The sequence below is a fragment of the Myotis brandtii genome, unplaced genomic scaffold (genome assembly GCF_000412655.1).
Source record: "Myotis brandtii unplaced genomic scaffold, ASM41265v1 scaffold687, whole genome shotgun sequence".
Classification (NCBI taxonomy): domain Eukaryota; kingdom Metazoa; phylum Chordata; class Mammalia; order Chiroptera; family Vespertilionidae; genus Myotis; species Myotis brandtii.
Genome location: NW_005370687.1, coordinates 1,094,196 through 1,107,585, shown reverse-complemented (window position 1 = coordinate 1,107,585; position 13,390 = coordinate 1,094,196). Strand labels below are relative to the sequence as shown.

Here is a 13,390-nt window from a genome sequence, read left to right as displayed (position 1 = left end):
TAACTTTTCTGTCTCCTCCCCCAGCTGCGGCCCAGCTGCAGATGCCCAGGAGGAGCCCCTCTGTGAGAGAGAGACAGCTGCCCTGGGCGAGGGGGCACAGGGATTTCAGGAGGCAATAGGGAGGGTTAGGCTGGGAGGGTGTGGGGTCAGGGGTGAGAAGGACTGAGATGCGCACTGTGTGACCTGGTGCCTCATCTCACCCTGGGTTAGAGGCCCATCTGGGAGCAGGCGGGGACCTGCCAGGAGACACACCCCTGTTCTGCCCCAGCAGATGCTGCCATGAAGGACCCACAGCCTGGGGAGAGCGTGGAGCTGGATCTTCGGGTGAGACCCCTGCTCCTGTCCAGGCCACCAAGGACCTTCTGTTGCCCACTTTAATCCAATGGACCCTTCCCTATCCCCACCTCACCTGCTTCTCAGCAGCGTCCACACTGACCTCTCCTTCTGGGCCCCCAGGTCGTCCTGCTGTGACTCACTCCTCCTGCTTTCCTTGTGATCTCATGGCCCCTCCTACGTGGTCCCCTTTGCTGGCCCCTCGTCCTCTGTCTGACCTTGTGCAGCCCCGGGTCTCAGGAGGAGGCAGGAATGAATGACTCACCCACAGTCCCCAGGATCCCCTTCATTCATTCCCCCAGCAGATGTGACGGGGCTCACTGTCTACCGGTTCCATTTCAGGGCCACGGTGCAGCCCTGAGCTACTCTGTCCCCACAGTCCGCGAGCTCACCTGTGGGTGAGGGAGACAATACGCAAACAAGCAGACAGTGTCCCAGAGAGCAAAGTGCTGTGAAGGAAAATAAAGCAAGAGGAGGGGATAGAGTGCATGGTGGGGGGACAGGGAAAAGAGCGGGTACAGGGCCTGCTTCTTCAGGAGGATGGGCCATGAGGCTGGAGCCAAGTGAGCAAGAGAGAGCGCATTAGGATAAGAGTCAGAACCACAGAAGCATCCAGAGGCCCCAAGGCTCAGGAAGGCCCTGCGGATTCCATTAGGAGGGGGACCTGATCTACTTAAATTGTAAATCATCTCTTTGGCAACATGAGGATAATTGACAGGAGGCACTGTCTCCAGCAGAACGGGCAGGATGAAGACCCCCAGGGAGTGACGTACGCCCAGGTGAACCACTCAAGACCAAGACCCAGGCAGGGAATGGCCACCTCTCCTTCCTCCCTGTCGGAGGAATTGCTGGACACAAAGGGCAGACAAGCAGAAGAGGACAGACAGATGGACAGTCCGGTGAGCCCCATTGTCTGCAGACCTCCAGGTTTCCCCAACCCCAACCAGGTGTCATCCCTCTCTCTCCCCCTGCTCCAGGCTGCACCTGACGCCCCCCAGGATGTGACCTACGCCCAGCTGAACCTCTTGGCCCTTAGACGGCAGACACAGGAGCCCCCAGAAGAGCCCAGCTTGTACGCTGCTCTAGCCATCCACTAGTCCAGGAAGGACCCAGACCCCACACTCCAAGGAGGGGGCCTGCAGGAACCCCAGAAGGCAAAGGTACTTCCCCCAGGGACACTCAGCTAGTGACTCCAGCCAGCCTCGAGACCAGACGTGCTCCCCCGGCAGCTCCTGGGACCCTCTTGGGAGTCACCTGGTTCTATAAGCAATATGCCTACATTTTGGAATCAAAGCAAGACTTCTCAATAATCAATGTGTGAATTTAGAACAAAAACAGAAGAGAATGCTTTAAATGAACGATGGGCAGCAGCTGCCACGAGCGGTCCTACAGCAGCTCTCCTTCCCCTGCCCCCCTTCCACACCTCTAGCCTCACTGACCAACCTGCAGGCCTCCAGGAGCCATGGAATCCCTACAAGGCTGTGGCTGACCAGGTGTGTGGCCTGCTGCTATGGTCCTCTTCCTTCAATCCTTTGCCTGGGGCCTACTGACAACTCCAATGTTAACTGCAAATGCAGATTTCAAGGTGGAGGTGGAGTATGTGGAAGCTACCGCACTCACCTCCTCCCAGGACCAAACTGGAATTACAACTAAATGAAAGATCTGAGGAGGAGTCACAGAGCCAAGGATTTACAGAAGAAGCCACATCGAGACTGGCAGGAAGGGCAGGCACGCGAAAAGGGCCGCCCCCGCTCACAGGCAGCGGCTTCCTATTTTCATTGGAAGTAGATTAAATTCAGACATTTGTTATGAAGAACAACTTCTGGTTTATATAGTCTTCTTATGACCCACATTTTCAAATGAGCTTTATGATGTTCTTTGGAAACGGACCCTGTCTGGTGGTGGGAGCATCTCAGGAGTAAAAATGTGAGGAGGATCAATGCCCTTTATTAACTTCTGATAGGTTAAGTGAACACCCAAGGCAAACATTTCCTTTGAAAGCTTCCCACAGCGTCACGTTAAACCCTTAGGTAGGCTAGTCAGGTAGAAGGTAAACCTGTCTCAGGAAGATCTCACAAACTTCCTATCCAGACACAAACTCATCCATGTCCTTCTCAGTTTCCAGGAAGATGTCATCCTCTTTAGCTTTTTCTGCAGGGGATCCAACCCACGTTTTCCTCTTAGAAGATGGCACAAGGCTGGAGGCCAGGACATGGGCACAGGTGCTTGCTCCAATGTGCCCTTTACCAAGCACATGGCACCTGCAGGCTCATCTCCGCGAGCATCGCACCATGGCCAACACCACTCAGCTCCCAAGGGCTTCCAAGGGCAGCCACAGGCAGCTTCGAGGTGAGTGATGCTGGTTTCCCTTTATCACCAGACAGAAATCTGTGAATGTTCCCCCACGTCCCGCCTGGTTCAGGGTTCAGGATCTGGAAGAGGGGCCACACACAAATGAAAGAGACGAGACAAGAGATAATTTGGAAATTGGGGGGCCAGACAAGAGCCCATCCCAAGAGGATGGACTCCGCTTGTGCTCAGGCCTTGCCACCCTTTAATTGAGTTTGGGATCCACCCATAGCCCTTAGGCCGGCATTTTCCAGTAACAGGCAGACTATCTTATCAGTAAGGATTTGGTGGGGAAGTTGCTTCAGCTACCATCGTCTTGACTAAACAGTGGGTGCATAGCCCTGACCTTTGCCAGGGCTTCAAGGGTCACCAGCCTTCCAGTCTCCTTGTCCACACCTCTCTGCTAGAGAAGACAGTAGGCGGCTTCCCACAGAAATCCATGTCCGGGGCTTAAAATGATAAAAAATGGCACCGTGTTTGGCCTTGTCTTTAGATTTTACAGCCCCTGGGACCCAGCAGAGGTCCCGCTGTCCAGCAAGGCACTATGGGTGTGGTGAAGTGTTGGTGGAGGAACAGCCAGGTTCAAGCTCCTCAGTGACACCTGCAATGCATTCTGGGTACATGCACAAGACACAGAGCAATGAACAGTTCCTGTTTGCTCAGGACACCTTTGCCTTCTGGGTCACCTAATCCCAAACCTTTCCAAGTGTCAGATCTGGAAAGCAGCAGCATCAGAAGCCAATACCCTCAGGGAGGGCCTGCACCACCGTCTGCAGCATTTTTCACATGAAGGGGTCCCACTTGATAGCTGTGTCAGGGAGAGCTGGGCCGGCACAGCCATGGTGCTCCCATCCTGCACGGGAGGGGAAGGAAGGACAGCAGACAGGGGCGGGGCGGGGAGGAAGAGGTGGGTGCATGGGAGGCAAGCCCTTCCCTCCTCTCACCCCCTGGGGTTTCCCTTTCATGTCCATTCCTATTGGACACTCCCCTCCCACACACCTGCTTTTCCACAGAGAGTCCCCTCCAGGGCTGTCCTGATGTTCAGGACGCAAAGAGGTGGAGAGTGTCCTCTCTCCCTAAGTTAGCATCTGACTGTGATGTGCCCAGCAGGGCCCACGCCAAAGGTGAGCCTCATACTCACACCTGGACAGGCGCCCATTCCCGGCTAGAATGGACTGAATCCATTTCACACACACACAGGGGACATGTAGCTCATTGCTGACCACGGGCTGGGTCCATGGACAGAGAGACCCCAGTGCCCATATCCAAAGCATGTGAAGGGGGCTTCCAACTTTCATCTTGAGTCCAGATCCCCTCCTTGTGTGTGGCCACCTGGGGTCCCTCTCCTGCCCACACAGAGGTGGGAAACTCCACACTGATGACTTCTGGCTGTACCCAGGCACAGTAGCCACTCAGCTTTCGCAGTGGTTGTCTATTCTGCTTCCCTCTCCATCTGGGGAGCTTCCACTTCCCTTTTTGGGCATGAGGATGGCCACATGTTTCAGAAATAGTGTGCATAACCTTTCTCAGTATCCGGACCACACAGGGATTTGTATGTTGGTATAACAATCATCCGATTCTTGCCGAGTTCTGAACAACACCACTCATGGCTCACCTCACAGGCTTAGTCAGGTGTGGAAGTAAACCAGGACGGCTCCCTCCAGGTCCCACGGCACCGACCCCACAACCCTCTAAGGCAGTGCTTCTCAACCTTCCTAATGCCGCGACCCTTTAATACAGTTCCTCATGTTGTGGGGACCCCCAACCATAAAATTATTTTCGTTACTACTTCATAACTGTAATGTTGCTACTGTTATGAATCGTAATGTAAATATCTGATATGCAGGATGTATTTTCATTGTTACAAATTGAACATAATTAAAGCATAGTGATGAATCACAAAAACAATATGTAATTATATATGTGTTTTCCGATGGTCTTAGGCGACCCCTGTGAAAGGGTTGTTCGAAAGGGGTCGCGACCCACAGGTTGAGAACCACTGCTCTAAGGAGTTGGGTTCTTGACGACATGCTGCATGAGAGGAAACTGAGACTCAAGAGATTGTATAGTTGAGGGTGAAGGTCACACACCTAACGGACAATGGAAGACCATTTAAATGAGAATCAGCCAACTGGCATTGCTCAGGGGTTGTGCATCGATCTATGAACTAGGAGGTGAGGTTTGATTACCAGTCAGGGCACATGCCCAGGTTGTAGGCTCGATCCCCTGTGTGGGGCGTGCAGGAGGCAGCCAGTCAGTGATTCTCTCTCATCATGGATGTTTCTATCTCTCTCCCTCTCCTTTCATCTCTGTAATCAATAAAAATATATTTACATAAAAATTAAATAAATAAGAATCCGTTTTGTTCCCCAAATCGGAGGAATAACACACCTATTGTCCACTAACGGTGAAGACAGAGACCCGGGACGAGGGGGAGAGACCTTCCTGAGGAACAAGGGCACTGAGGGGAGGAGGGACTCAGAGGCGCGTTCCCAGGCCGCTGGGGTGGATGCTGTTGCAAGAAAGGGGAGTTGACCAGGGGCGGGGATAGGAAGAGAACCACACTCTGGGGCCAGAGGGGGAGACCTGTTTCCTTCTCTTATTTCCCTGCATCTCCCCTCTGCTCATTGTCACAGTGACATTGCCCTGAGTTGCACAGTTGGAGGGTGAGCTTGTCCCTGCTGATCTGAGCTCTAGTTTAAGTGTAAAGTTAGATTTTTATTTAAAATTTTTAAAAATGTTTTTGTTAATTTGAGAGAGAGAGGAAGGGAGACGGAGAGGGAGATAGAAACATTGGTTGACTGCTTCTTGCATGGCCCTATTGGGGGATTGAGCCCACAACCCATGCATGTGCCCTGACCAGGAATCAATCCAGCTACCTCTTGATGCATAGGACTATGTGCCAACTGTGCCACACCGGCCAGGCTGTAAAGTTAGATTCTTTACATCAATTTTTAAAAATATATATTTTATTGATTTCAGAGAGGAAGGGAGAGGGAGAGATAGAAACATCAATGATGAGAGAATCATTGATTGGCTGCCTCCTGCATGCCCCACAATGGGATCAAGTCCATAACCTGGGCATGTGCCCTTGATGGAATTGAACCTGGAACCCTTCAGTCTGCAGGCTGACACTCTATCCACTGAACCAAACTGGCTAGGGCTATATTATTATTTTGTTTCTTGAGGTAGACCTATGTAACTATGAACTTTCCTTTTAAAACTGCTTTTGTTGCATCCCATAAATTTTGAAAAGTTCTGTTTTTGTTTTCATTTGTCTCAAGGAAGTTTTTGATTTCCTGTTATACTTCCTCTTTAATCCACTGGTTGTTTAGTAGCATATTGTTTAGTCTCCACGTATTTGTATTTTTTCCCAACTTTTCTCCCTATAGTTGATTTCTAGTTTCATACCATTGTAGTCAGTAAAGATGCTTGATACAATTTTAATCTTCTTGAATTTATTGAGGCTTGTTTTGTGGCCTAATATGTAATTTATCCTGGAGAATGTCCCACGTGTACTTGTTTATTCTGCAGTTTTTAGATGAAATGTTCTATCAATATCTATTAAATTGGTCTGACCTAATGTGACATTTAAGGCCATTATTTCCTTATTAATTTTGTTTGGATGATTTATCCATGGATGTAAATAGGGTATTTACTGTGATTTTCTCCCTTTATGTAATTACCTGCTACTATTTGGTTGTTGTAATTTACCATTGTTATATTCTTATTGATCCCTTTATAGTTATGTAATGTCATTTTTTTGCATTCTTTGTTTTAAAGTCTATTTTGTCCAATATGAGTATTGCTACACCAGCTTCCTATTTGCATAGAATATTTTTTCCATCCTTTCAGTCCAGTCTATGTCTTTCAATTTTATTTTTGTCTTTATTATTAAAAGTATTACAGATGTCGCCTCCCCCACCATTGACTCCCTCCACCGGACCCGTCCCCACCTCTCCCCTCCAAGCCTTCACCACACTATTGTCTGTGCCCAGGGGTTATACATATATACATACAATTCTTTGGTTAATCTCTTCCCCCAACTCCTGCCTTGCCTCTGAGATTCCAGTCTGTCCCATGCTTCTATGTCTCTGGATCTATTTTGTTCATCAGATGCCACATATGGATGAGATCATGTGATACTTGTCTTTCTCTGATTGGCTTATTTCACTTAGCATAGCACTCTCCAGGTCCCTCCATGCTGTCTCCAAGGGTAAGAGAGCCTTCTTTTTCACTCCACAGTAGAATGTGAGGCCTATGGCTCTGTGCCATTTCAGTTCTACCAAATGCTTAGGGATTTTAAGGGACTACCAACATCTCATTCCATATGCCAAGAAACTCATGCTTCAGACTATAAAACAACCTATTTTGGAGTTAAGGGCATCAGGTGACCTGGATAACCATGGGACCACCACTTTGCCACAGGGTCTCCCTGTTCCTGACCTTCAGTCCTCGGGGAAGCCTGCATTAGGGACTCTGCTCTGACTGTCCATCTATGGGTAGCAGTTAGCGCCAGCAGGATGCTTCTTAGGAGTTACATTCAGTGATGTATTATTAAGGTCATGTATTTTTTTTAAATTAAATCTTTATTGTTCAGATTATTACATTGGTTCCTCTTTTTTCCCACCATAACTCACCTCCACCCAGTTCCCATCCCACCCTCCGCCCTCACTCCCCACCCACTGTCCTCATCCATAGGTGTAAGATTTTTGTCCAATCTCTTCCTGCACCCCCCACACCCCTTTCCCCCCCCCAAGAATAGTCAGTCCATTCCCTTTCTATGTCCCTGATTCTATTACAATCACCAGTTCATACTGTTCATCAGATTATTTATTCACTTGATTTTTAGATTCACTTGTTGATAGATGTGTATTTGTTGTTCATAATTTGTATCTTTACCTTTTTCTTCTTCTTCCTCTTCTTAAAGGATACCTTTCAGCATTTCATATAATACTGGTTTGGTGGTGATGAACTCCTTTAGCTTTTCCTTATCTGTGAAGCTCTTTATCTGACCTTCAATTCTGAATGATAGCTTTGCTGGATAAAGTAATCTTGGTTGTAGGTTCTTGCTATTCATCACTTTGAATATTTCTTGCCACTCCCTTCTGGCCTGCAAAGTTTCTGTTGAGAAATCAGCTGACAGTCGTATGGGTACTCCCTTATAGGTAACTGACTTTTTTTCTCTTGCTGCTTTTAAGATTCTCTCTTTGTCTTTTGCTCTTGGCATTTTAATTATGATGTGTCTTGGTGTGGTCCTCTTTGGATTCCTTTTGTTTGGGGTTCTCTGCGCTTCCTGGACTTGGAAGTCTATTTCTTTCACCAAGTAGGGGAAGTTTTCTGTCATTATTTCTTCAAATAGGTTTTCAATATCTTGCCCTCTCTCTTCTTCTGGCACCCCTATAATTCGGATGTTGGTACGCTTGAAGCTGTCCCAGAGGCTCCTTACACTATCTTAGTATTTTCGGATTCTTTTTTCATTTTGCTTTTCCGGTTGGGTGTTTTTTGCTTCTTCGCATTTCAAATCTTTGACTTGATTCTTGCGCTCCTCTGGTCTGCTATTGGGTGTAATATTCTTTATTTCAGAGCATGTATGCTTAATTTCTAGTTTCTTTATCATAGCATCGAGGGTCTCATTAGTTTTCGTGAAGCTCTCCAAAAGTTTATTGCAAGCCCTCAAAATTGCGTTTTTTAGCTCTATATCCTCCATTTCTGTCATGTTTTTTTGTCTCCGCATTTTTTATGCTTTCTTGGTGCACCCCCTAGTGGTCTTTGTGCGCAGTCTTGTTCTAGTTGAGCCTTGATTGTTGTAGTTAATACTAGAGGGATTTGACCACCAGGCCGACTGGCTGTGTGAATCAGCTGTGTCTGCCGCGGAAAACTTCTGTCCTCTGGGGAGGTGCTAATCTAGCCTTTGCCTGAGGCGATCTGGCAAATGGCTCTGCGCAGGGCTTGGGCGGGGCGGGCTCAACAGGGCGGGCGGAGGGAGCGGTTATGGCCCCTCTCAGTCCCGTTCCCAGAGGCTCTGCTTCTCAGAACCCCAGGAACCGCTGCAAACCTCGGAGGGAAAGCTGCCTTCCAACTGATGCCAGACACTCCCGCTTCTCCCGTTTGAGTCCGAGTCCCCAGCGATTCGCCCGTATCTGGAGCTCAGAGTCTGAGACTCCCCCCTGACCGAAAACGACAACCGCGCTCTCAGCCACCAGCCCGCTTTGCGCGCGCACCTCCGCACCTGAGTATTTTCCACACTGCGCCTCCTCTGAGCCTCGGTGTGCTGTTATTTTTCCTTCTAGTTGAAGAGTCTCTCCTCAGCCAGCCTTCCTGTGGTTCTGGGTGATGTCCGTTCCGTCTTTTAGTTGTATTTTTGAAGTGGTTGTTTGCGGCAGCAGTCTGCGGTGTTTACCTATCGACATTTGGATTTTTAAAAGTGACCCAGGTGATTCCCATGTAATGATAGGTTTGGGGATGAATACTAACCACATGCAACAAAGAAATGGATTTGGTCTTTGCTCATAGTACTATCACACATAAACTCAGAGCCTGAGACTCCCTCCCGATTGAAAACGACAACTGCACCCTCTGCCGCCAGCCCACTCCGCATGCACTCTGCACCTTAGTATTTTACTTCCGCACTGCGCCTCCTCTGAGTCTCGGTATGCTTTTCTCTTTCCTTCTAGTTGTAGAATTTCCACTCAGCCAGCCTTCCTGTGGTTCTGGATGATGTCCTTTCCGTCTTTTAGTTGTATTTTTGAAGTGGTTGTTCGAGACAGCAATTTCCAGTGTTTACCTATGCCGCCATCTTGGTTCTCCTTCCTTTCTTCTTCTTTCTAAGGTCATGTATTATTAAGGTCACACATGAATTATGTGCACTTACAGGTCGAGATAAATTATGCCAATATAGGAGCATCAAAATTATTGTGCCTTCTCTATATCCTCTTCCTACCTCCAAAAGAAATGTCAGACATGATGTGACAAATCTGAAAGGATGTACCAAGAGTTCCCCAAAACGTCTTCAAGCCATTAGAGAATGTCCTTTTAGGTCATTGCTATTCAAACACATAAGCAGCCAATCGATGGGAATAGCATACAGCTAGGTGGGGGAATTCTGAGTTTGGGGTTGTGACTAAACTAAAATACCATGTATTTCTCACCAGTGTTGGTGACAGTCTCCCATACATTCTAATGTGCCATGCTAAGAGGGGTTCAGTGTTGCTGGAACAACCAAATAGGTATGAACAAAGCTCTTCACTGATATGCCTCAGGCTTTAGATCAGGTGCAGGCTGTCTCGAATTAGCCAGGACCACAAATTTCCGCCAGGACTTCTTCTCTGGCTCATCTCAAGATCCCTAGCGAGATCAATATTTGCTTCGGAAAAATATGCAAAGAGGATGATCTCATTACTAAATAACTTAGCAGCCAATGGGGAGGAGTGTAACTCAACTCCAGAGATGTCACAAGGAACTGAGAGAATAAAAGGTGCCTGGAGCCTGCACCGACCCATCTGTACACCTTGATGGGACCCCTGGAGAAAGGTGTGCCACTGCCCCAGCCCCACGCCACCTTCCCTTTGTAGCGTGTGAATGACTCACAATCTGTGGCGTCATCTCCTAAAGCCTCCAGAGTATGTAAGCATGAGTATCCGATGGAATATGCTACTTAACTAGAAATGTGCTTAACACAGAGCATCACCTGGCACAGGCTTGCTTCTATTTCTCGTATTTATTAAAGGGCAAATTAAATTTCTTCATTGCCCAAATTGAACCTAATTTACAACCACTTAAAATGGTGGAATCCCCCTGGGTCATGAAAAAACAAAACCCTCTTGTTTTTCTGGTTATTTGGGTCATTTGAACAAAGACGCATCCTCACCGCCGTGAGCCCAATGCTGGTTTTGAGCTGTGAACACAGCAAGGAGCAGGGCAGCACTGCCCTGCCAGGTTTCTGTCTCATTTCAATGTGGCCCACTGTCCTTTCCAGCCCAAGCAACCCTTCCTGAAGACTATTCAAGCAACACCAAGAACAATGTGAAATCACACTTTGCATTTAAGGAACACACGAAATGTGCATCTGAATGGTTTTTAAAATTTTGTTTTTAATTCATCCCCACTCCATATGCAGTCTAAAAGACGGTTCAAAGACATCTGCTGGTTTCTAGACCACCTGTTTGAGATTACTGGATTTGACACATTTCTTTTTCTCGAGTGGTGATGGCCCCTTCTGCTTGTTTGCTCAAATCCACACTCTTGCCTGTTCCCCCGGGGGGCACATACACACTTGGGACAGTCGCTGGGCTAATCTCATTTTGGACACTTTTATGTTTGCTAACTGGCCTTTTTAGGTCAAATCTCAATCGTGGGCTCACTGGAGTCATGCTCTAGTCAACAGAGCTATAAATGCTAAACAGTTAAGAGGCAAATAAGCAAAATCAACTTTTGCTTTTTATATTTTCTAGGTAAGATTTGGGGCTTTAAAAAGAAGTATCTTATGAAAAAAGAAAAAAGTATAAGTGAGCATTTAAAAAGGATTTTTGTTACCAACAAAAGAGAAACACAATTTAATTCCATTTGTTCCATGGAGAAGAAAACAGGTATAAAAGGAAGTGACTTTATATTTAGATTTAACATGGGTCCTAACCTAATAATAAAACTATTTTGTTAAAACCACAATAAAAATTAAAACTAATCTAAAATATAATTGCAGTGTTCTTTAGGATTTGAGAGAAATGTTGCAGGGTGAAGCGAATGTTCCCTTGGGTTGCCAAATGCATTCCGAAGAGTGTTTCCTAGGTGGTGGGAATAGAAGGCCAGTGTCAATCTTGTTTATCCATAAGGACTAACCTTCAACTACACATACAGATTTAAGACTTGCCCTACCGCAATGTCCAAGTATCGGAAATTGTAAGCTAGATGTACCTGCATGGGAAGTTTTTTTCACAACTCACCAGAATAAAGAAGCTCTCAGAAAAGGAAAAAAAAAAGCCACTGTGTGGCAACCTGCAAGGAAAACCCTAATGTAGAAGAACAACTACTTATTTTTTTTCAACCGCAGAGTTTGTTTTTGAAAATTCACCTACTGCCCTGGCCAGTGTGGCTCAGTTGGTTGAGCGTCGTCCCCTGCACCGAAAGGTGGTGGGTTCGATCAATTCCTGGTCCATGCATGTCTGGGAGGCAACTGATGGATGTTTCTCTCTCTCTCAAAAAAAAAAAAAATCAATAAAGACATACCCTCAAGTGAGGATTGAAAAAAAATTCAGCTACTTAATAGTAAAAAGTCAAGGTTTTTGTTTGTTTTACATGAGAAAGGAGTGTAAATAAGTTCATAAACCAGTATACAAATGTTTATGAGCCAGTAAATTTAAAAAGACAACAAAGAAAGCTGCATGGATCCTAAGAGGATATGTGATACATCCCCTCCAGTCAGAGGTATTGTGAGAACAGTCTACGTCCCTCAGAGCGGGCAGCATGGAATCAGGTGCTGCACAGTGGCGATGCCGGCAGGCAGCACTGCGCTCAGTTATTCCCTAAAAGGAATAGAGGAAGGAAAACAAGCGCAGTTCTGATTGCTCTTTTCACATTTCAGCCTCTCAGAACTCCATCCCAAACAGAGAGAGACCGTGAAGAAGCCCTCTGCCGCGGTCCCTGCGGGAGAGTTGGGAGTGGCAGGGTTCCTGCTGAGGGCGGGCTGGGCGTGGGAGAAACCCACTGCCACAGGTGGCCGCTCACAGGGGCTGGGCTACGACAGCAAGCAAGTGGCCCTGAGGCCTTGAGGTCCTGGCTTTCCAGTCTGTGACGCGGCTGTGGGCCTGCGGGGCACCGACCCTTCTACTGTGGGTTCTGTTGGTTAAAAACACAACAGTTGCATTTGCAGCACTTCAGTTATTTAAAAACAACAACTTCATCCTCCTTTCCCTCATCCAACTGTAAGAAAGGAGAAATTCATTAAGCATTTATTTTCAGGTTTCTGAATTGCTATTAAAATTCAATTAAATGTAAAACCTAATAGCCCCAAATTGTTAGGATTATCTCAAGGGACCCTGAATTGGGCAGTGAAAGTTGACATCAACTGAAATGAGCTGGACTTCCGCTGTTGGCTGTCTCCAGGCCGGCAGCCGTCTGTTGTCCCCCCCGGAGTGGTCCCTGCCACCCCTTGGTGAGAGCGCTGGGCAGCAGCAGGGTGTGGTCTGGGGGAAGCTACTGGTTTTGCCTGTTGCTTCCAGAATCACAGAGACTATGATGAACTTGACATTGAACACTGCTGAGTCCTGAGTTGGGGAAAGCCCGTGGAGGAGGGCCGAGTTCAGAGGCTCTTCCCTCCTTTGCCTGGTGTCATACATGGCCCCTGGCTCTCTCTTCTTCCACTGCTTGACTTCCTGTTTCTTTTTCATTGGTGACCCCTCCTAAAGTCTTGCCCGTTGCTTTACTGGCCTCTTCCTGAGGAAGAAAGAGTGGAATGCTCAGTTAGCTCCTGGCCTGCAGACCATCTGTCCGCTCTAATGGGAGAGGGCAGCACAGGACTACTCAGGCTTCCCAGCTGCCCACGGAGTGGGAGTGGTTACTTGTCTTCAGTTAAAATGACCAGCTTTCCACTGTTTGATAACCAGGTCCCTGTGGCAAGCTGGAGGGGAAGGTGAGCTCAGGAGCAGAACGCAGCCTGCAGCCGGGGAGCAGGCCTCTCTCACCCCGTGCCAGGCTGGCTCCCGAGCCTCCA

General features: G+C 47.6%; 2 protein-coding genes and 1 long non-coding RNA gene across 14 annotated transcripts in view; 2 read left to right on the top strand and 1 right to left on the bottom strand.

Moving 5' to 3' along the window:
* Positions 1–1,690, top strand: part of LOC102261646 (leukocyte immunoglobulin-like receptor subfamily B member 3) — a gene marked incomplete at its 5' end in the record, with an annotated part of 6,107 nt that extends 4,417 nt beyond the window's left edge. Inside the window, 3 exon segments of the mRNA XM_014529582.1 lie at positions 272–324; positions 1,068–1,232; positions 1,311–1,690. Coding sequence (XP_014385068.1) covers positions 272–324; positions 1,068–1,232; positions 1,311–1,430 — 338 coding nt within the window.
* Positions 1,691–6,850: 5,160 nt separating this feature from the next.
* On the top strand, positions 6,851–11,892 carry LOC106723979. The gene is made up of 2 exons (XR_001359732.1): positions 6,851–7,244; positions 9,515–11,892. It is a non-coding gene; the product is annotated as an uncharacterized LOC106723979 (long non-coding RNA).
* A 115-nt stretch (positions 11,893–12,007) lies between these two features.
* The window catches only part of FKBP5 (FK506 binding protein 5), a 131,358-nt gene continuing 129,975 nt past the window's right edge, over positions 12,008–13,390 (bottom strand). For all 12 annotated transcript variants that reach the window (XM_014529594.1, XM_014529596.1, XM_014529600.1 and 9 more), the window contains one exon: positions 12,008–13,113. In XM_014529594.1, the coding sequence (XP_014385080.1) occupies positions 13,009–13,113 (105 nt within the window). In that variant the 3' untranslated portion in view covers positions 12,008–13,008. The remainder of the gene's footprint in view (positions 13,114–13,390) is intronic.